Source organism: Mastigoproctus giganteus, chromosome 11 (assembly GCF_048544385.1).
Source record: "Mastigoproctus giganteus isolate SK-2022 chromosome 11, ASM4854438v1, whole genome shotgun sequence".
Classification (NCBI taxonomy): Eukaryota; Metazoa; Arthropoda; class Arachnida; order Uropygi; family Thelyphonidae; genus Mastigoproctus; species Mastigoproctus giganteus.
The window spans coordinates 80,922,339-80,946,875 of record NC_143585.1 but is presented as its reverse complement, the minus strand read 5'-3'; the positions used below and the strand labels follow the sequence as shown (position 1 = coordinate 80,946,875).

Genomic DNA, 24,537 nt, shown 5'->3' with positions numbered 1-24,537 from the left:
TCTCCTCCACTTTCCTCTCAGTTATTAGAAAATCATCTAGCTCACTGCCAATGTTTACTTCACCTACGACATTCCCCTTCCTGAATAACTCCTCATGTGTGAATGTAGATGCAAAATACTCGTTTAGATTGTTAGCCACCTGAGCTGGATCCTCAACTGTTGAACCATCAACATCCAGTGGACCAATCTGATTCATCCCTTTCCTTCTTGAGTTTAAATAGGTAAAGAACTCTTTTCTGTTCTGGATGGAATCTACCTAGTTATATTAAAGGAGGCAGCAAATGAAGTGGGCAGTCTCTTGGCCAAGATTATGAGAGCATCCTTGGATACAGGGGAGGCCCCCATGGAGAGATGTGCAAATCTATACCCAATTCACAAAGGAAGATCAAGGGGGTGACACAAGTAATTACAGACCTGTTAGTGTAACTTCTGTTATGGGGAAAATAATGGAATCACTGATTAAAGAAAAATGCAGGAACATCTAGACAAGATAGCAGTTATAGTTCACACACAGCATGTGTTTTTTAAGGGGAAGTCTTTCCTGACCAATTTGATGTGATACTATGACGTGGTCACAAAGGAACGGGATGCAAAAAATAATTCTGATATCATATGCTTGGATTTCAGGTAAGCTTTTGATACTGTTGCACATAAAAGACATATTTGAATAGTATGGCATTAAGGGCACATTGCTGCTATGGATAAAGTGATGGTTGAGTGTTCAGTGTTGGGCCCACTGTTTTTGTATATTTATCAGTGATATTGATGAGGGTATAACAGGCTTAATGTCCAAGTTTGCAGATGATACAAAGGTTGGCAGGGTTGTTAATGACTGTAATGACAATACACCACCCCAACAGGATCTAGAAAAGTTGAGCAGATGGGCTGAGAGGTGGTAACTGAAGTTTAGCATTGACAAATACAAAGTTCTGCATATGGGTAGGTAGCAGTAACTCCAAAGTAACGTACCAACTGTGTGGTACTACACTCTGGTAGTGGAGAATGAAAAAGAGCTGGGAGTAATTGTGCAGTCAGATATGAAGTTTTCTGTGCTGTACAGACAGGCTGCCAGATAAGCTCATGAGGTCTTGTCATTTATATACAGGAATTTTGCTAGCAGGGATAAGGAGGTGATTATCTCTTTGTATAAGGCAATGGTCAGGTTACACCTTGAGTATTGCATGTTGTATTGGTATTGTAAGCCCTACTCCAGGTCTGGAGTAGGGCTTACAATACCAAGATTCCCAAATACTGGGATCCGGGTCATTTTTTTCTGGTATTCAAATCCCAGTATTGATACAAAAATACCGATTTTTTGGTACTAATTTAAAAAAATAATTATCATGATTTATTCACATAAAGGTTATAGAATCAACAACAATAAATCATTAATACTGCTTAATTTGCAAATGAGGGATTGTTATACACAGTACAAATGCAACGAAAACCTGAAAACATCATGAAACTGTAAGACGAAATCTTACAAATATATTTCTCTTAGTAAGTATAGTGTGTGTGGAAGTAAAGCACTTAAGGAATAACGAAAAACATCATTACGGAAATATTTCCATTAGTGGCAGTAGGCCTGGTAGTGCAATTAAGGAATATGCTGAACGATGATATGGCAGGTGCAGAAGGGTTAAAATTAAAAGCTTCTGAACAATAGTTTAATCCCTCTATTACACTGCTACTTGAGGATGCGACACTTGGTGCATTTTGGTAAAGAGTGTCGGTATGGAAAGCAAGCATTAGTAGAGGCATTTGATGCAAGAAAGCAAGCTTATGCAGCATCAGCCAAAAAAAAAAATAAATAAATAAAAATAAATAAAAAATAACCACTTCCACTTCACCCCTCTGTTCGTTCGAAATACCTGTCCAGCTGAGCCTTAAACTTATTTAGGCTATCAACTTCCACGACAAGGGATGAAAGTCTGTTCCACCAACCAACTACCCGCTGGCTAAAGGCAAATTTCCGCACGTCTATCCTACATCTGTCTTTCCTCAATTTCAATTTATGCCCTCTCAGGTGATTATTCTGAGCAAGATGAAGAATCCCATCAGCATTGAGCATGCTCAATCCATTCAAAGCTTTATACACCATCAGATCACCTCGCTGGTGCCTAGTCTCCAGACACTGTAATTTGCAAAACTTAAGCCTTTCTTCGTAAGAGCACCCCTTTGTTCCATTCACTAATCTTGTTGCCCTTCTCTGTACTCGTTCCAGCAGCTCTACATCCTTCTTGAAATGAGGCCTCCAGGCCTGTATACAGTACTCTAGGTGTGGCCTGACCATTGCCTTATACAAGGGAATAATCAGCTCCTTATCCCTGCTAGAAAAATTCCTATATATCATTGACAATACACCATGAGCTACTCTTGCAGCCCGTCTGCACTGCTCAGAGAACTTCATATCTGCCTGCACAACCACCCCCAGGTCTCTTTCATTCTCTACCACTGTCAGTGTAGTACCACAGAGATGATACGTTGCTCTGGGGTTGCTGTTTCCCATATGTAGTACTTTACATTTGTCAATGTTAAACTTCATTTGCCACCTCTCAGCCCATCTGCTCAACCTTTCCAGATCCTGTTGCAGCAGCATAGTGTCAGTAGTGTCCTTGACCACCCTGCCAACCTTCGTATCGTCTGCAAACTTGGACATTAAGCTTGATATACCATCATGAATATCATTTATAAATACAGAAAACAATAATGGACCCAATACTGAACCCTGAGGGACTCCACTAATAACATTAGTCCACGATGAGCAGTGTCCATTGATTACCATTCTCTCTTCTCTCCCTCAATCACCCCTTTATCCATAGCAGCAATTTGCCTCCAATGCCACACTGCTCCAATTTATGCAGCAGTCTTCTATGTGCAACAGTATCAAAAGCCTTTCTAAGATCCAAGTATATAATATCAAAGTTATTCCCTGCATCCAGTTCTTTTGTGACTGCATCATAGTATCCAATCAGATTGGTCAGGCAAGACTTCCCCTTAACAAAACCATGCTGTGTCCGAGCTATAACTGAAGTCTTGTCTAGATGATCCTGCAGTGCTTCTTTAACCAGTGCCTCCATTAATTTTCCTGGAACAGAAGTTCAACTCACAGGTCTATAATTACTTGTGTCAGCCTTTGATCCTCCTTTGTGAATTGGGATCAGATTTTCACATCTCCAGTCCATGGGTACCTCCCCTGAGTCCAAGGAAGCTCTCATAATTATGGCTAAGGGTTTGCTTATTTCCTTTGCTGCCTCCTTTAATATAACTGGATAGATCCCATCCACCCCAGGTGCCTTTCTTGTGTTTATCTTCAACAATTTCTCCTCCACTTTACTCTCAGTTATTACAAGATTTTCTAGCTTACTGCCAGAGTTGAATACACCTCTGGCATTCCCCTCGCTGAATAACTCCTCATGTGTGAATGTCGATGCAAAATATTCATTTAGTTTGTTAGCTACCTGAGCAGGATCATCAACAGTTGACCCATCGATATCAAGTGGACCAATCTAATTCATCCCCTTCCTTCTAGAGTTTACATAAGTAAAGAACTCTTTGCTGTTTTTCTTTGCATCCCTTGCCAAAGGTTTCTCGTAATCTGCCTTCGCCTGCCTAACCTCCTTTGTAACTTGGTTACAGATCAACTTATATCTATCATAGGCTTCTGTGTCATGTGTTAATTTGTATGTATCCCATGCATTTTTCTTCTCTGCCATATGCCTCATTAGTTCATCTGACATCCATTTAGGTTTAAACTGTGAACAATATTTCTTAGTTGGTATGTAAAGCCTTGTAGCTTCCAAGATAGGTTCTTTGAATGCTTCCCATTTTGAATTTGCTGTTGGTAACATCATCAGTTGGTCCCACTGTATAGAATTTAAATACTCCCTCAGTCCATCGTAGTCGCCTTTACGCTCAAAGTTCAAAAGGTATTGTGAACAGGTGATCTTGAGGTAAAAGATGAAAGCGTTTCGTTGTGTGGGAAAAATATTCTGTTTTCCCCACCAAAGGAAGAAGGGTGAGTTTAAAGATTAACACTTTGATTGGGTCAGGTTTAAATTGCTTTTTTTATACACAAGCTTATGTGCAAACCCCTCTGGGGTTTGCACATAAGTTTGTGTATAAAAAAGTAGTAATGGGCGATTGTGAATAAGCATAAAAAAGTATAAATAAGCATGAATAAGCATAAATAAGCATAAAAAAGCTTATGTGCAAACCCCAGAGGGGTTTGCACATAAGTTTGTGTATAAAAAAGTAGTAATGGGCGATTGTGACTTGCAATCAATTCAATAAATAAATAAATGAGAAGGAAATAAATAAGGTGCTCGCACCAAAAGAGTGGTTTGTGGTTGTTGTTCGGAGGGGGGAGGGGTTGCAGACTTCCAGTGGTAGTTCTGGGTACAGTTTGGATCCTGTTCTGGAGTGTCCAGCTGTATGGTGAAGAGTTCCAATGGACATGTTCCTGTGCTAGAAGTTGAATAACAAGCCAGTCGGGTAGTGCCCTGACTTCTACTACTGCTGCTATGGTAATTTTGAAAAATCTCAAAATAAGACTGCTGGAAGAGCTATACAGCAGAGATGAAGAGTTTAACTAAGCAGAGAGAGAGATCATCGCACTCCATGGAAGGAACCTGCACAAAGGAATCCCACCGTGAAAGAGAAGGAAGTTAAGTCCTCTGAACTGTGTTGTTTTAGAAATGGTACTTAGATAAAGTGGGAAATTATTTTAGAGTAAGGTTGAAGTTGAAGAAACACGAGAAATAAGGAAATGTTTAGTATTGAGTTGGTTTATTTGGTTGAAGTTGTAAAGAAAATTGATATTGCTGAATTAAGAGAGATTACGTGGAATTGTTAGCATTAAGTTAGCAACTTATGGATTGCTGTTGTGAAGAGAATTGATATTGGTGATTAAGTTTGAATTAGTTTAGTGTTTGAAGCTGCAGAGAGAGTTGAGATTGTTAATTGAGAGAAATTTTATGGAAATGGTAGCATGTATTAACAGATTAAATGAGAAAAATGAATAGATTAAATGCAAATGAACACCAGTTATGTATTGTAAGTAGATTTGTATGATAAATGACTTTTGTTTTATATTTGTGTCATTTCTCTTGAGAAACTCGTGTGTTGTGGGGGGGGAGGGAGGATATCCCTCAGCTCCTGAAAATTCTCATTTTTTAACACAGTCAGGTAGCTTGTGGGGCTTACTGCTTGAGGGGAGCTGCTGTACGAATATCATAACAATGGCCACTGACGGCGATACTAAGGTACAGGGAAATAAAAATTAATAAATAAATAACCCCCCCATAACTTAGTTTTGGTTTCCTCACCAAGCTTAACTGTCAGTCCCTTTCTTTCATTATAGTGCTATAAAAAAAAAAGTCAAAAAGGAAATATTTTTTATTTTTGATAAAAAGGAAATAAGATTTTTTGAAGATGAGGGAATGGGGAAGGGGGGTGTTAAACTGCAACTAGTCTACGACTATCTCAGTACGAACCAGCACAGAATCCAAAGGGACATTTTCTGTCGCTAATTAAATACAGTAGACTCTCGCTTTTCCAGGATAGAGGGTAAAAAAAAATCCCTGATAATTGATTTCCCAGTTAATCCAAAAATATAGAAGTCCCCGACATACATAAGCAATATGTTCCAGGACTTCTTACGTAAGTAGTTTTATGTAACTCGGGAATGACTGATACCATATTGCTATTATATTATTATTGACAAATCTGAATTCAGTGCGATACTTGTTAATGTTTGGCCATTTTCATATATCCTTATTATTCTAATTTTCTGATCCAAATCAATCGCTTTCCTTTTGTTAGTAGATTTACCAGTACCGCTGTCACTTATTCTCTTAATCGGCACCATGATAACGGTCAAAATGAAACTTTCTGTAAATAACTGTAAAGAACTTTCTGTAAAGGAAAACTCACTATTATCACCCCACACAAGCTCACATTTTACTAAATCACACTTTCTGGTTTATTGGGCTTTTCTGTTAATGTAATCAATTATAAATGGGTAGTAAACTATCTAATTGCATTTGTGATAATACTGATAGCTGGAATTCTGTGGGATTTTACGTTATTAATGTGAAATGTGTGTCCCCTTCACTGAAATCTTCAGTCATATAAAAAAAAAAATAAATAAATAAATAAATTTTAAGAATCTTCTCTTCTCTTTTCTATTTTTTTTGCTTGTTACTCCGTATCTCACTTGTGCAATTTGTGCATGCCGTAATCGTCGTTACTGATTGCTTATTATTATTTTTTTAATTTGTTTTAAATTTTACATCCTAAAAAAAAATAAAATAAAAAAAATTTACATCCAAAGTTGCATAAGTTTGGGGACTTACTGTATCGAAAAATGTTCAGCAACCTACATAAAAAATATGGCAATAGATAAAAAACAAAAAAACTTACCATGCACTACTCACATGTTCAATACGATGCTTCCCTTTATTTTTTACGACGTTGCATATGGTTTGGGCACCAACATCATAATGGTTCATTATATGAGGGGTGTCTGAAAAGTAAGGTAACACATTTTGTTTAAAATGTGTTATTGTTTAATAATATGAAGTTGAAATTACGATGAGATTACGAATTATGAAATTACGAATAATACGATGATGTTTAATAATATGAAGTTGATATTACACACCAAGAAATAAGTGAACATGCACTACTTCTCCACAGTCTCCAGTTTTATTGCTGCACTTGTCCCAATGATGGATCAGTTCATCAATACCAGTACTGAAGAAGTATGTGCCCACATGCCGTAATCAACATCACACTGCCTAATGAACTTCCTCATCCATGGTGAAATGCTTTCCTGAAAGGTGTTTTTTCAGAGGGCCAAACAAATGGAAGTCTGAAGGTGCCAAGTCTGGTCTGTAGAGGGGGGGGATGTGACAGAGTTTCCCAACGATTATGGCGCAATGACTCACGAGTGGTGTGGAGTCGTGCAACAAAATCACATCGCTTGTCAGGAGTCCTGGTCGTGTGTGTTAAATGTTGGCTTTCAGTTTTTCCAATGTTGCACAGTAAAACTGTGTATTGATTGTTCCTCCCTTGGCAAGAAATCCACCAACAAGAACACCTTGGCGATCTGAGAACACTGTGGCCATGACTTTTTGACACTGGGAATGGTTTTGAATTTTTTGCACACAGGAGATTTAGATGTTTCCAGGTCATGGAGTCTTGGCTCTGGGGTAAAGTGATGAACCCACATTTCATCTGCTGTGACTATGCAAGAGAGAAATTCCTCTCCTTCGACACTGTATCACAACAGGTTCTTCAGACACATCCCCATGCATTTTGCTTTGTCCTCCTCTGACAATTGTCGGAGCACCCAGCAGCAGCACAATTTTCGAAAGCCAAGAACATCGTGAACAGTCGACTTATTCACGTTCACTATTTGTGCAATTTCACTCGCCTGTTTTCAAGAATGATGCCCCCCCTTAATTCGCGAAATGTTGTCTTCTGTCTTGCTCGATGAAGGCCTGCCTGCCCGATGTCGATCTTCAATGTCAACATGGCCTGCTTTAAATTCATTGCACCAAAAACACACCTGCTCCTTTGTTATCACCTTTTCACCATACACAGCAACCAGTTCATAGTGAATGTCACTTGGTGAAAACCTTATTGCTTGCAAAAAAGCGAATAACTTCACGAACACCTGTTTTAGACCACACTCGCATGGTAGCCACCATTTTGCAACTGGAATCTGCTGTGAGGAGACAGTACCGCAACACTGCACTGACGGTCTTTTTGAATGTGATTAATGGGCCTATCTGCTCACCGCATTTCATCTCATTCCCTTTCACCATTATTAAGAAAAAAAATGTGTTACCTTACTTTTTGGAAACCCTTCGTAGATTTAACGAGTGCACTGTTTTCAGCTTTCAAACTTTTGAATAATTTCAAGTTTTTGGTTAACTGAAAGCGCAACTCTTTTGTGCTCACCCATTATTTGTGCGATTTCTAAACAAAAAAAAAAATAGTTACTATAAAAAAATTTTTCGACATCTCTGACATAAATAGCGAAGCGAAATTTGTCTTTTTGCGGTGCAACAGAACACAACAATCGAAGTGATGCACTAAAACAAACTAAACATTTCTCTTTTTTTTTTTGAGCGGTGGTTGTGAATACAGTGGAAGTTGCAAGATAATAGGCACACTAATCTCCCAATGACGACTTGTAACAGCCGCTTCTTGTCGCGCTTATTTACGACTTGCAAAACATCTGTTTATACCTATTTTGTTATTACTTGAATTTTATGATTTCAGGTTGATTTTTTTTTATTTTTTATTTGGAGTCTTGAACGATCCCGATAAATCGAGAGTCTTCTGTACATACCAAAATTAGATCCAGTTTAAACAATAATACTATTGAGTTTCTTAAGAGCTCACTTTATTCATACAGGTAGTGTGGATGCTTATTTTTTTGTTTTTAGAATAACTTTATGTTTAATAATTTTTGCTAGAATATTTATTATTGTAATAAAAGTTTGATTTAAAATGTAAATTCAAGTAATTACTTGTTTTTTTTCTTACTTTATTGCACCTAATTGTCATTAAAATTTACTGCGAAAAATGTTTTTTTTGGAATACCGGTATCCTGGTTTCATAAATTAAAAATACTGAAATACCGGTATTAAGATTTTGACCAGTATTCTGAGACCTAGTCTGGAGGCCTCATTTTAGGAAAGATGTAGAGCTGCTGGAATGAGTATGGAGAATAGCAATGAGATTGGTGGGTGGAACAAAGGGTTGCTCTTACCAAGAAAGGCTTAATTTTGCAAATTGCATCTGCTGGAGACTAGGCACCTACAAGGTGATCTGACCGAGGCGTATAAGGCCTTGAGTGGTTTGAATAAAACTCAGTGCTGACCGGATTCTTCCTCTTGCTAAAATTATACACCTGAGGGGGCATACATTCAAATTGAGGAAAGACAGTTGTAGAATAGATATGTGGAAATTTGCCTTTAGCCACAGGTGGTTGATTCTTGGAGCAAACTTCCATCTATTGTTATGGAAGTTGACAGCTTAAATAAATTCAAGACAGAACAAGCAAACTTTTGGAGTGAATGGATGGGTGAAATGGGATTTTTTTTTTTTTTTTTTTTTGGCTGATGCTGTATAAGTTTGCTTTCTTGCATCATGTGCCTCTATTAATGCTAATGTTAACAATTAAAATGAAGGTAGTTTCATTTAAAACAAAAAACATATTAAGAAAACTACTTTATACGTTGTTTTGTGATAAAGTTTTATTCCAATTAAACTTCTCTGCCTAGTTGAGATTAAATTTAGAGTTTAAACTTATTATTTTTTTAAATTTCACATATTTATTCTAATCTTTTAACAGTGTGATTTAATTCATTATAATATTGTTTAGTATATTAGAATTTTGAATAGTAGGAGAAGACAGAAAGTGGTAATTGATGGATGCTGCTCTTCGTGGACTAATATTATTAGTGGAGCCCCCAGGGTTCGGTGTTGGGCCACTGTTGTTTTGTATATTTATCAATGATATTGATGAAGGTATATCAGGCTTAATTTCGAAAGCTGTTGGCTGGGTTGTTAATGACAGTATTGGCATTGTGCTACTGCAATAGGATCTAGAAAATTTGGGTAGATTTGCTGAGAAGGGGCAACTGAAGTTTAACATTTATAAATGCAAAGTACTCAATCAGATCACCTGCGAGGTGATCTGATTGAGGTGTATAAGTCCTTGAATAGATTGAGCAAGCTGAATTCAGATGGGATTCTTCCGCTGGCTCAGATTACGAACCTGAGGGGGCATAAATTAAAATTGAGGAAAGACAGTTGTAGAATAGATGTGCAGAAATTTGCCTTTAGCCAAGCGAGTGGTTAATTGTAGGAACAAATTTCCATCTGCCGTTGTGGAAATTGATAGCTTAAATAAATTCAAGGAGGAACTGGACAAACTTTTAGAGGGAATGGATGTGTGAATTTTTTTTTTTTTTTTTGCCTGATGCTACATAAGCTCAACGTTTTATTTCTTGCATCACATGCCTCTATTAGTATTATTACTATATTAAGTAAAATCTGTAATATATCTAATTATTTATCTACCCACTGTGAGCGCATATACTGCCACAAGAATGTGTTGGTAAAACACATTCTTGTGGCAAAATAATTGCAGTAACTGGATATCTAACAAGTTAATAATATCATTGTTAACTACGTTCTGAATTTAAAACTATTATCATTATTTAATTTAAAAAGTGTGACCTATAAATCCATGTGCTACTAGTTTTGACTTCACCAGACACTTTCTTGTGAGAACTACCAAGGAGAAAGGTGCTTAGAAATAAACCTTGTGACATTGCATGTGTGATGGACAATGTTCCATAGAATTATCTAAGCAGCTAAAAAAGGCCTTAATTTTTCCAGAATTTTGAGTATTGTTGTCTATGTGTATCTGGATATTGGCAGCAGACACTCTCAGCATCTTTGTTACCTAGTGGTACTTCCCATACAATTTATATATGGTTATTTGGCATTTTTCTTATTGATCCATTCAATAATTAGAAATTCCACAAAAAGAATTTAAAGAATTTGATGTTCTATTATTAGGTTAAAGAAGTTAAAGGTTTGAACTGGGGCCCAGCAGCAATATCAAATGCTAACTGGAGTGGTGCTCGACTTGTAGATGTTCTCAAATATGCTGGAATTAACTTCAGGGATGCTTCTATTGAACATATCCAGTTTGAAGGTCTCGATACAGATCCTTCTGGTGCTCCTTATGGAGCATCAATTCCTTCTCATAAGGTAACACAATTTTTTTCATTTTTGGTTTAATTTTTTGGATGCAAATTAACCACTTATGAGGTGTATTTTAAATATTCGTAAAGTAATTTAATTCAAGGCAGTGTTTTTGTATGATCCGTGTATACTTAGTTTTGCAAGGATCACATCGGAATTTTTTCAATTAAATTTCAAATTAATTTTTATAATTTTTCCAGCCACTGAATCTAGCCATCTGCAAAGTAAATTTTTATTATTATTATTATTACTAACCATATGGTGCAAGGAAGCCTGAGGCTTTTGCTGCACCGGCCAAAAAAAAAATTTCGATTTACACTGAGACAGAGAGAGAGAGAAGTAGAAAGGAATCACCAAGAAAGAGAAGAATGATGATATCCAGCTCAGGACCCTGGGTGTGCCAAGCCCATACTCACTAGATGTGAGCCCCTGGAGTTATATGCAAAGTAAATTTTTATTTGTTCTAACTACCTATAATTTTTGTTACAGTGAAAATCATGGCAGAGTAATCTTATATTTGCATATTTAATTATTACACTTAGTAATAAATAATATTTAGATGAAGCTAATCTTTCTTTTAACATAATAATTAAATAAAAGGGAAAGGATTTTAACAAGTCTTTTATTTTAACATAATTTAGGCTTTCGATCCAAATTCTGATATTATTTTGGCATATGAGATGAATGGTCAAGAACTTCCAAGAGATCATGGATATCCTGTACGTGTAGTTATTCCTGGGGTAGTAGGTGCACGTAATGTAAAGTGGTTGTCAAAAATTATAGCCAGCAATGAAGAAAGCCACAGCCATTGGCAGAGAAATGATTACAAAGGTGATATAAAATCATTCTAAATAATAACCGTGTAATTGCTTTTTTTATTTCTTTGTGTATAAGGACCTGCTTTGTTAGAGAGCTGTAAGTATATCAAATTTAATGTTTTTGTGTGTTATTTAACTTTTGACGAAGGTTTGAAGGAAAAGTTGAAATACAAAGCATTTTATTTAACATTTTAAATGTAAATTAGTTAGAAAAATTAATAAAAATTAATTCCTCCACATAGTAAGTCAGTTTATCCATAGTTCAAGTTACTTTTGTGATGAAAAATGCCTTTCATTCTCACATAAAAAATAAGTATTTTACTTTGATCATCTTGATCTTAGTTTTATAACCCATTTTGTTCATAATCATAATAATCCTATTAAGATGAGACAAGATACACTAGTTTCCAAAAGTTGTAACCATAAAATCTGAGTTATCAAAGCAATATACACCAATGAGCCAAAACATTATGACCAGCGAGTCGCTATGCAAATCAAAGCAAATGCAGGTGAACTATGATGCGTGCATGGGTTGGGACACAGTATAAAAAACACCTGATACTGAGCTCTATTAATCAGTGTTACTCTTGTTCTTCAGATGGGAAAGGTAGTAGACTTATTAGAAGTAGAAAGGTCAAATTGTAATGGCCAAGCGACTGGGTCAGAGCATATCCGAAAAGGCACAGCTGGTGAGGTGCTCACGGTCAGCGTCAGCTGTGGTTAGTATCTACCGAAAGTCGTCCGAGGAGGGAAAACCCATAAACTGCTGGCGAGGTGTTGGACAACCACGACACATTGATGCTCAAGGTGAGCGAAGGCTCTCCTGGATGGTACGTGACAACAGAAAGGCGACTGTGGTGTAACTTGCCAGTAATTGGATTGCTGGTGACAAGAAATGTGTCACAACACAAAGTATATCGAACCCTGCTGAAAATGGGGTTGCGTAGCTGCAGGCCACTCCAAGTGCCCATGCTAACTACGGTTCACCGGGAACAGTGCCTACAATGGGCATCAAGCATTGAAACTGGACCTTGAGTGATCGGAAGGTCATCTGGTCTGATGAATCAATTTTCCTGTTCCGCCATGTGGAAGGCCGGGTACAAGTGCGTCGTTTGCCTGGGGTGGCGGTGGTGTCATGCTTTGGGTAATATTCTGCTGGGATGCCCTGGTCCATTCATCCATGTGTCGGGCACTCTAATGTCTACCACCTACCTAAACATCATTGCTGACCAGGTACAGCCTTTCATGGCAACGGTCTTCCCCTCTGGCAGTGCTGTCTTTCAGCAGGATAATGTGCCATGCCACACCGCCAGTAAAAATTTTATAAAAGATTCTCATTTATATATGAACTGTCCTTGTACTGTAAAACCTGGTTAAACAGTTACCATGTTAATTAGTCAGTGTGAGAAAGATAACAACTATACTGTGGTGAAATACAAACAGTTTCTTGCATGTGATCACTTTATCACATGCAAGAAATCACTATGCTTCATTTTTTTTAAATAAGTGCTATGCTGTTTATTATATATAATTGAACATGGTCAGTAAAATGACAGTATACATGCCTTGCAATATTGTTCTGCTGTTTAATATTTGTAATCCATCAAAAAAAGTGCGGCATCTGTCTCTTTTAACACTGCTCTTGCAAATTAAAACTACATTAGCTGGTCATACAGCACTTACATAAACTGGTAACAGTTTGATGCCATTTCAGAACAGCTGAGAGTGAATAGAGAAAATGCCCAGTATTGAGTACACAGAAAAATGTGATTACAGTTGTGAAATTTTACCTTGGTTTTGTGAGATTAAATTATTTTTATGTTCATAAATAACTTTCTATTTACAGAAGACTATCAAATCTGCTTGCCAGTATAGGCAATTGTACAACTTATCAATTAAGCATCAGACAAACTCTTTTCAGGTTCTTGAATCAACAATAATGGTTATAATAACATAGCAGGTCTATTTTTCTCTTTTAGCTGCTGCTGTCTGTATGACAGAATCTCGGCCAAATTTAGTTTCAGAAACTTTCTCTCATTTTCAGTTACTGCTCTTTGTTGAGCCACATTAAGAGACAAAAGATATAAAAATTTTATCACATGCCTCCACTTCTGAATTGGACAATTTGAAGATCCAGAAAAAATCAGTGCATGTATATTTATATTTGGTTATGCTTTATATATATTAATGTATAGTTGCTTGTAATATTTTCTTTTCAAGCAAATCCCATAGTTAATCTCTTCTATAAATGGAGATTTATTTACATCTATAAAAAACAGATTTAATTCCAAGGAACTAAGGCAAACTTTCATGATTGTAATCAAACACATTTTTCCAGCTGGAACCACACCAGGCGTTTTCATTCTTTCTTAACTCTCAGTTGTAAAATGATATCATATTGTTCACTGCTCTCACATATATTCTGTGACAAGCTTATAATATTGCTGTAATTGGCAAGTAGTTTGTGCTAAGATACAAAGTTTACTGAATGAGCAGTACTATCCCTCTGTTAAGCAGGTGTGTACAGTTATACATAATAAATGACTGTGCTTATTTTAACCTACACTTGTCAGCTTATATATATATATCAGACTGCATGACTTAGTTATAATGATTGCAAAAATGAAATTTAGCAAGCTTTCTTATTACATATGAGAAACTGATTGAATTTCTCCACAGTACATTATTAAAAACAAAATTTCATGGAAATTGATAAAGCTTTTTTCACATGTCTCGTAAATTAGTCCTTAAGAAGAATAGTTATTTTTTTGTCCTCTAGTGCAAAAAGTTTTTTCTGAGGCCACATTCATTGATATTGAGTATGTAATGTACATAACATGCAGTAATGTACACAACATAAATTTTGTATCATTAGCTGATCGCAGTGTATTTTATGTTTCAGTTGTGTGAACAAAATTGTAGTGTCTTTAAATTTATTACCTTTGCACTCAGTGCAAGTTTGAAGTATGTGAATTCTCCATGACTGTCTTTATATAGCATGCAATTCTTGAGGAAGAGAGTAAAAATGTAAAATTTAGTGGTGACAAACTTCCACATGTGAGCAAACTGGAGGCAAACTTCCACATGTCTGTCCTGCAACCATCCTTCCTCACTTGAATTTATGCCCCTTTGTGGGTGTAGTTTGAGGAAGAGAAGAATGCCATCAGTATTGAGCTTGCTCAATCCATTCAAAACCTTAAACAGGTAATCAGATTGCCTTGCAGGTGCCTAGTCCCCAGATGTTGCAATTTTCAGGACTGAAGACTGTCTTAGTAAGTGCACCCATTTGTTCCCCTCATCAATCTCATTGCCCTTCTCTGCACTCATTCTAGCAGATCTACATCATTTCTGAAATGAGGCCTCCAGACCTGTATGCAAATTAATGAGGATATACTGTACAGAATTTCAAATGTGAAGTTAGAGATAAGATGATTACTTTTTTTTGTCTAAACTTGTCTTTGCCATTCTTATTTGACAAGGTGTTTTATACTATATGCTTTTTATTGCTTTGTGTGAAATTTTTATAAATATAGTAGTGCCGCTTTCAGTGACATTTTTAATATACCAATTCAACAACACCAACCCACTAGCTGATGATTTCCACTATAATATTATTTTCCTTTAACTATACATGTTTGTTTCACCTTTAATAACTTATTTCATTTATGGTACCATTTTCAACTGATAATCACAACACAAAAAAAATTATTTTCTTCAGAGCTATTGAAATGTCGGCGACACTTTCTTCATCTTCACCAAGTGATGAAATCTTTGCCTCATTTGGTGAAGATGAGAAATATGATGCTTTTTATATGGTAGTATGTTGTAGATAAAGGGTTTTTTATTAGTCTGTAAATTTAGTAGTATTAGCCATATAGTACAAGGAAGCCTGTGGCTTCCTTCTACTACTTCCTTCCTTGGCTAATACTACTTCCTTGTGCTTTTCCCCAAAAAAAAGTAAAAATTAGATGAGAAAATACAAATTATGTACTTCCCTCCTCATGTAAGTAACTATTCAGTTGACCTTTGAATTCCTTCAAACTGTCGGCCTAAACTTGTTCCAGCTATGAACGACTTGCCGGCTAAAAGAAAACTTCCTACAATCTAATCTAAACCTCAGTCCCTGTAATTTGAACCTATGACCCCTAGTTCTGGAATTCTTTATAACAGTGGAAATTCTGCTTCAGTTTATTAACCCCTCTACAGTTTTATAAACTTCAATCAGGTCCCCTCCTAGGTGCCTGGTTGCCAAGCTCTGTAGCCCTCATAATCAAAGTTTCTCCTTATATGATCACCCTTTTGTCAATCTCACCATGTGAGTTGCCCATCTTTGGACCCTTTCAAGAAGCTCAATGTCTTCTCTCAGATGAGGTCTCCATACTTGGACACAGTATTCCAAATGCAGTTTTACAATCCTTATGGTACCATAGATGGGATTATAACCTCCCTATCTGTACAAAATATTGTTCAGGAAATCACTGATAGGTCACCATGGACTTTCCTGGTTTCTCTGTTTACAGTGCTCAGAGAGCTTCATATCTGCCTGTAGCATAACTCCCAGATCCCTTTCTTCCTCTACTGTTTTTAATTCAAAGTAATAAGTTTTTAATTCAAAGTAATAAGTTTTTCCTATTTCCCCAAGTGCATTTTGCTGCATTAAAACATGCCACTTTTCTGACCATTCTTGAATGTATCTACATTCCTGGAAAGCATTTCATAAATTAAGAACACAATAAATAATAGAAATGGATGGAGAAGGGGAATGCATATAAAGGTTGAGCCAGTGCACAGGGTTGTAGTCTGAAATTATAGAGAATTTTACATGTTTATTCAAGGTTAAAGTAAACTGTGTTGAGTAGGACCAAATTTTTTTTTTTTATATAGTTAAGTGTTTTCAATGCATATTGATCAGATAGAAAATGAAATTACAGTATGAAACTACTATTACTCAAGCTGTTTCATTACTAAATGCTTGTTTGTGTTCTAAGATTAATTTATATTGGTGATTGAATTCTTTCCATTTTTATCTTTCATTTTCTTTTATTTTTTTATTGAAATTTGTAGTTTAATTTTTTATTTCATATTCTCATTCATTGTTTTTTATTTTATATTTTCATTTAGACTTATTTTGTTTTTTTAAACCTAAAGCAAGACAAAGTCAATAAACAAGTTATATATTTTGTTACAATATTAGAAAAATATTAAGTAATTTAAATGGAAAACTGTATGCAGTACATAACTGTCTATGTGCAGCTTGATGTTTATTTATCACTAACTCCTATGCAGTGATCTGACTAATGCAGTATTTAACTATATTTCAGTGAAATCAATAAAATACATCCCCCACTCTGTTGCCTTAGGCACTCTTGTGAAGTGGTGTGTGTATATATTCAGCCACATTAAACAAAAATTGCATAAATGAAAACTACATAAATCAATGACTGTACTCTTGTCTTGTACTCCATTCTTAACAATTATTTCATTAAATATAATGAGCCTTTAGTATTTTAGTTCACACTAATAATTTATATGGAATCTCCTCTTAAAGAAAATTGTATCTTTAGGATTTAATCCAAGTGTTACATGGGATAATGTTGACTTTGATAGTGCTCCTGCAATCCAAGAACTTCCTGTTACTTCTGCCATATGTAATCCTCAATCAGGAAGTAAGGTCAAAATAGAAAATGATTGTATACCAGTATCTGGTTATGCCTGGAGTGGTGGAGGCCGAAAAATTGTGAGAGTGGATGTTTCTGCTGATGGAGGGGTAACATGGATGGAAGCTACCTTAGAAGATAACAAGTCACCTCTCCATAAAGCATGGGCTTGGACACTCTGGAAAGTGAGTTATATGATTTTTGTATATTATTTTTCGAATTTATTTTATTTTGGACAGTTAACTTGGACTTCCTGGGCACTCTGATGGAGAAAACTGGATTACTCTTAATCTGGCCTTCCTGATACAGACCACAGATAAGCTAAGAAAGTAATCAGTTCCATGTGCACATGTATATATAATGGTTAGTTTTTTTTAATATATATTTTTGATGAAAATCCAAAATATTTCCAAGAAATTTTCAGAAAGTACTCTTCAAAAATTTCTCATGAAGGCAGCAAGAGGCAGTTTGCTCAGTAAGCCAGAAATCTAATTTGTTAACTAATAATTTTCATTATAATTTTCTTTATAGGATGGCATGCAAATAAAAATTTTCTTTGGAAAGGGTATTAACCACTTGCACTAAAGCAAAAATACCTCAGACTCTTATGCGTTGCTGTCATGTTGCCATGACATTGTGTAATGAATAAACAGCTTGCCCCCTTGTAGAAGTGTGTTACCATTTATTCTTTAAAAATGTTACTACTACCCTTTTGTGTTTTAAGGATTACTGCCATTCCTTATAGGATCACCAGGAATCCGATCCTCTAGACATCCTGCAATAGTTTAAATCACAATAGGAAATGACATTGGTCAAAGTTTCTATTAGAGAATTATGAATTTAACAAAGCTTCATCCATATTTTAAGCAATATACATTCAAATTAGCAGGGTTTAAAATGTTTAACTTCATGTCATCCTATAATAAGCAAAGAGAAATGTAGCTATTTTTAAGCTATTTATTTGAAACTTTCATCACCATTTGGTATCTGTTATTGTGAGATGGAAATCATGAGAGGGTTGTCAAGTGCTTCAGTGATAAGATAACTTAGCTGCCCTCTAACAAGATTCAATAACTCACAAAATAGGCTATAATGATAGCAGCACCTTATTACAAATAAATAGAATTATGACTCAAAAGGAATATGTCATGTGCCTGTAGCAAAATACTCAAGCATTCATGTCAGTCAGTTATGTTGACTGCAAAATTTAATGCAACTAAATTTGTGCTGCTATGCTAGCTGCAATTAAACAGTTACAGTGAAGTTTTAAACTCTTCTGGTCTCAGTTTAGAGTATAAATAGATGTTTAAATTTATTTATTTTATTTAAAACACCTCATATTGCTGCCACCACCACTGTCTCTCTCTTTGTATATGTCTTTATTGTTTGGACTCCCCCATTACTTCTTCAGCCACCAATTTTATGCATTCAGCCTTTTATCTTCACATTTCATTAACACCTTCATTACAGTTCCAATTTCCCTTTTCCAGTATCTTCTCCCTGAACATCTTCCTTTCCTCGTTCAGTTTGCATCATTTAATCCTTGGGCATGCCATTCTTTCTTTTTGGATCTTCTTGCACTTAACATAAACATACATTACCAGTAGGCTATGCTGCATTGTTGATCTCTCTCTCTCTCTCTCTCTCTCCTATTGTTAAGCTATCCCCTGGAATCACTTTACAACTCTTGCAGCTACCCAAGTCTCTTCTCAGCATCAAAATAGACTTGGTCACATTTAATCTGCTCTTGAATGTTTTCATGTTGAAAAGCTGTTTGTTATTTTTTGTTATTACTGCTTTTAAATATGACACATGTCATCTTTAAAATTTCCTTATGCATTTCATTTCTCTCACCATATCTGTAATCTTCATATATCATTTCATATCTCTCCCCTCACCCAATAATACCTTCACCTGGTACGTTCTGCAATATTTTGTTGATAAGTTGATAGCTTAAATAAATTCAAGGAAGAACTGGACACACTTTTGGAGCAAATGGATGTGTGAAATGGGAAGGTTTTTTTTTTTTTTGCTGATGCTGTATAAGCTTGCTTTCTTGCATGATATGCCTCTACAAATGCTAATTTCAGCCATCCTATCCTAAAACTCCCGTTTACTATATGGAGGCTAAATATACTGGTAAAATGAATATAAACTTGGGTGATATTGATTTAAACAGATTTAGGGTATTTACTATAGGGCTAAGCAAAATTCCATCAGGTGGCTGTAGGAATTCTTTAAAGGCCTCTTCCTTTGGCACTGTAGTTAGCCAAACTCAGGTGGAGGGAAGAAGCCCCCCCCCCAACCATGGGTTATTTTGGATTTTTGTTATACTGGCACAGTAATGTGCAAGATGTTGATGCACTAAAATCAAACCAGCCAGCCAGCTAATTGCAGGGCAAGCTCTGGTGTTTACCAGTCTGAAAACCAAGTTTGCTGAATCTTGTTTGGGTTTCCAGATTAATCCATTTCCTAAAAATAGTGAGAAATGGATTGCTGCATTGGGAGGTTCAGCTGTACTCAGGTAATTTTTTTCATATACACTAATGAGCCAAAATATTATGACCACCTACCTAACATGATGTTGATCCTCTACGTGCAGCCAAAACAGCTCGTACCTGGTGAGGCTTGGCCATTACAAGATTTCTAAATGTGTCTTGTGGTATCTGGTGCCAACACATAACCAGCAGAGTCTTTAATTCCTGTAAGGTCCGTGATTTCATATCTCTCGCAAATCAGAGTTGCTCTTTCAACAAACCACAGGGATTGATGTGTGGGGAATTTGGAGGCCAGGATGCTGCAGATCAGAGTTGCTGTTCCAACACAAACCACAAATGCTCGATGGGATTAATGTCTGGGGAATTTGGAACATGAGGTAGGCTTCCAGGCAATACCTGGAAGCCTTCCTCATGTTGTGCAAACCAGTCTCGAACAATCCGGGTGGTGTGACATGGCGCATTATCCTGCTGAAAGACGGAGGGGAAGACCGTTGCCACGAAAGGGTGTACCTGGTCAGCAATGATGTTTAGGTAGGTGGTAGACGTCAGAGTGCCCGGCATATGGAGGATTGGACCCAGGGTATCCCAGCAGAACATCGCCCAAAGCATGACACTGCCGCCACCGGCTTGTTTTTGTCCCACGGTGCATCCAGGCACCATCACTTCCCCAGGTAAACGACGCACACATACCTGGCAGTCCACATGGTGCAACAGGAAACATGATTCATCAGACCAGACAACCTTCTTCCAATCACTCAAGGTCCAGTTTCGATGCTCGCGTGCCCATTGTAGGCATTGTTGCCGGTGAACTGTGATTAGCATGGGCACTTGGAGCAGCATGCGGCTACACAGCCCCATTTTCAGCAGGTTCGATGTACTTTGCGTTGTGACACATTACTCCCGTCACCAGCAATCCAATTACTGGTGAGTTGTGCCACAGTTGCCCTTCTGTTGCCACGTACCATCCAGGAGAGCCTTTGCTCACCTCAGGCATCGATGACTCATGGTCATCCAACACCTCGCTGGTGGTTCATGGGTTTTCCCCTCCTCAGACCACTTTCGGCAGGTTGATTGATTTGATTTGGTAGTTGTTGGCGCATCGGCTTCTGTGGCCATATTGAACCTCCCAAGGTTTTTGCAGTACTTTGATCCAAGCCCGAGGCGGGAATCGAACCCGCGACCTTTGGGTTGCCGGGCAGGTACTTTACCCACTCGGCCTCGGTAGGTACTAACCACGGCTGACTGTGAGCACCCCCCACCAGCCGTGCCATTTTGGATATGCTCTGACCCAGTCGTCTGGCCATTACAATTTGGCCTTTGTCAAACTTGCTTAAGTCCGCTGCCTTTCCCATCTCAAGAACAAGAATAACACTGATTAATGAAGCTCAGTATCGGGTGTTTTACACCATGTCCCAACCTGCACACGCACCATAGTTCACCTGCAGTTGCTTTGATTTGCATAACGACTCACTGGTCATAATATTTTGGCTCATCGGTTTATAGTTACCATTCTGACAGCAAAATGTATAATTTATAGAAATTAGCAGTGATTAGAAGAATAGAATGAAATGAAACAATCACTGGTTAATAGATTTTAAGAGTGATGCTGCACAAATACATACCAATACCAATAACTTGTGATGAATAATCATTAGATAGCAGGTGGTCTCTAGCAACAACAAGAGGTTGTGTGATGTGAGCTCCTTGCTGTATATGAAATTAGTTTTACAAGTTGTAATATAGTTGAAGCTATCTGTTGAAAATAGTACAATACCAGGCAACTACTCATTAAAAAGGCAAGTTTGTTTTGCTGTGAGAATTAAACCATTAATGTACTGCATGAAGTTTACATCTAAGTGGTTCTAAGTGGTAGATGACTTTCATCAACCGGTGAAATACCACCACTTTGCTTATTGGAGGCTTGAAGTGGTGAAACCCATGTTTAGTCTCTAGAGCAAAGTTTCCGGCATCCCCCCCTCCCCCCATACTTCTCCTTCAACCCATGCACGGTACTAAGTACTATAGGTTCTGATACCTTTCGTGTTTGGGGTTTTCATAAAAAAAAAAAAAAAAAAAAAATCTGACTGCAAAAACAGATGAAAGGAAAGATAGCCATTCTAAATGCTTTCAGATGTAAGTTCAGTTGTTTGTGGTTAATATTGATTGAAATGTGCTCCTCTAAAACTGCTCAACTACTAGATGTACCTCTGCGAAATTCAGCACCTCTCAATTCTCTCAAGGTTTCCAGATTTTAGAGTTTACTGTATAACTTTAGACTAGGCCAGAGGCTTTGTCATTCTGTTGATCCTACATAATAATATAACATAATGCATTTTATGTTATAACGTGTATGTTAATACATTGCATGTATATTTCTGTGTTATTAATTCTAAAAATATATTTCTTCACTTCATAAAAAAAAATTATTTTGCATCCTTCTATCATGTCAAAAGTCTTTGTAGACTGTGTTAGAACAAATTCATTTCCCCCACTCTAATTGAAACTTTTTATATAAATAAAATTGCTAGAATTATTTTTAAGTTTCATAATAATAAACTAATAAACTTTCAGATTTAAAATGCAGTATTAATAATTATATAACAATAATAATTATCCAAAATAATTATCAGTATTAATTATAAAAAAGACTATGTAATAAATTTTCAATTTACCATATTTAATATAATTCCAAAATGAATATTGATATCCACCTCTACCAGCCACCTCTTTACACGCCTTTTTTTGAAAATTGTTGTGCAGAAATAAAATAGTCAACATTGTCGTACTTAAATTGGTTCAATGGCCTTGCACTGCTAGTTGGGCTGCACTAAACTTTCTTTCGGAGCTTGCACTGCTGATGGGTCATTTCCACGAAAGAGTACAAATTTCGGTAAATTTTAGAGACATTGGCGAAGTGCTCCTTATTGGTCAATTAAAAAGTGTCAACAGACAAATAATACACATTTTTTCTAATAAATCTTTAAGAATTTAAATACATAAAAAAATAATTTAAAAATATATGTAAGAAATAGCCTGAAAAAGTCTGAAATGTTTGAAATAACAATTCATTATAATTATTTATACCTGGCCTGAGCCCGAATATTGTTCATGTTACCTGGCCTGAGTGCTAGGACCCTGGACCATGCAGACCTCTACTGTGTGTTGCACCTGAGATATTTTAATTTACATTTTACTGTATAAATCAAGAACTAATCCATCATTGTTAGTGTTGCACGAATACATTCATTCATGCTTTTTGTTTATAAAGCTTTTGAGATTTCTTTGTATCTCTATTTGTAGCACAGATAAGTAGTCTAGATATCACCTGATAATAGGAAGCTATTTAATAAAAATAAAAGAATTTAAAAAATGTGCTAAGTGAGAAACATAGAAATATGATGCTCATTTATTTTTTCTAACTTCGAGTCAGGTGCATTACTTATTGTAACCTGAATATTGCCTTTGAATACTACTGATTTACACTATCACCTTTCAGATATTTATGGTGTAAATAATTATTAATAATAATTATAATTTTATAACTAATTCTGAAGTCAAACTGTAGAAAAATTTATATTTTACAGGCTGCTGTTCCAGTTCCAAAAGGTACAAAAAATGGAAATGAAGTTGAAATTATTTGTAAAGCAATAGATTCTTCATATAATGTGCAGCCTGACTCATTTCCTCCCATCTGGAATTTGAGAGGTGTTCTAGGCAATGCTTGGCACAAAATCAAAATTACAGTGCAATGAAGGGTTAAATGCATATTTATTAAATGATGCATTATTTCTTGACCGCATCAAAAATTCTTTTACCTAAAAGTTTCACTTTTATTATGGCTGATAATGTGCCTTAAAAATGATGAGCAGGAATGAAAAGAAATGTGTAAAATATCTAATGAACCTTCAGAACTATGTAATATCTGTAAGATATGCAAAGTACTTCTAATTTAAACAGTTCCTTTAAATTGCACATACAGTCAAGCAACATGTTAATGGTTCAGTCAATTTTCAGTGCCAATAATAAAATATTTTTGTAATGTATATATTATATGAAACCACAACAATAATTATATGTAACTATAATTTCTCACACAGTCTAATAAATTATAAAGAATATATATTGCTTAAGTAATGTTTAAATTTGAAAAGGCAAAATTTGTACCATACTGTAAAAGCCCATATATCCAATGTTCATGTGGAAAACTCATGCAAAGAGAACATTTTAAAAATTACATATTAATTATTTAATATATAATTATAATAAAATTACAATTAAAATAATTATAATTATTATTATTAAAATAATTAAAATTATTATATTAAAAAAGACAGGTGCCTAGTAGCAAAGAGATCATGAATTTACAAAAATGCATTAAATTAGAAACAACATTTAACAAAACAATTTACATGAAAAAAATTTTTAGAAGGATGGAAAATGCTGTATTTACTGTTTATTTACTGTTTTCAGTGCACCAGATGCACTGAAAACAGTAAATACAGCAGACTCTCGATTTACCGGGATCGGATTAACCGGGACACTTCAAGACTCCAAATTTAAAAAAAAAAAAAAAAAATTCAACCAAAAATCATAAAATTCAAGTAATAACTAGAATAGGTATAAACAGATGTTTTGCAAATTGTAAATAAGCGACAAGAAGCAGCGTTATAAGTTGTCATTGGGAGATTAATGTGCCTATTATCTTGCAATCCCCGCTGTCTTCACAGCTGCCGCTCAAAAAAAAAAAAAAAGAGACCAAATGTTTAGTTT

The 24,537-nt window shown here is 36.0% G+C and overlaps 1 protein-coding gene across 3 annotated transcripts in view; it reads left to right on the top strand.

The window, feature by feature from the left end:
- shop (sulfite oxidase) overlaps positions 1-23,741 on the top strand; it is an 88,105-nt gene extending 64,364 nt beyond the window's left edge. For all 3 annotated transcript variants that reach the window (XM_090385443.1, XM_090385444.1, XM_090385442.1), the window contains exons 7-10: positions 10,606-10,800; positions 11,436-11,625; positions 17,177-17,454; positions 23,352-23,741. In XM_090385443.1, the coding sequence (XP_090241569.1) occupies positions 10,606-10,800; positions 11,436-11,625; positions 17,177-17,454; positions 23,352-23,519 (831 nt within the window). In that variant the 3' untranslated portion in view covers positions 23,520-23,741. The remainder of the gene's footprint in view (positions 1-10,605; positions 10,801-11,435; positions 11,626-17,176; positions 17,455-23,351) is intronic.
- Positions 23,742-24,537: the final 796 nt, after the last annotated feature.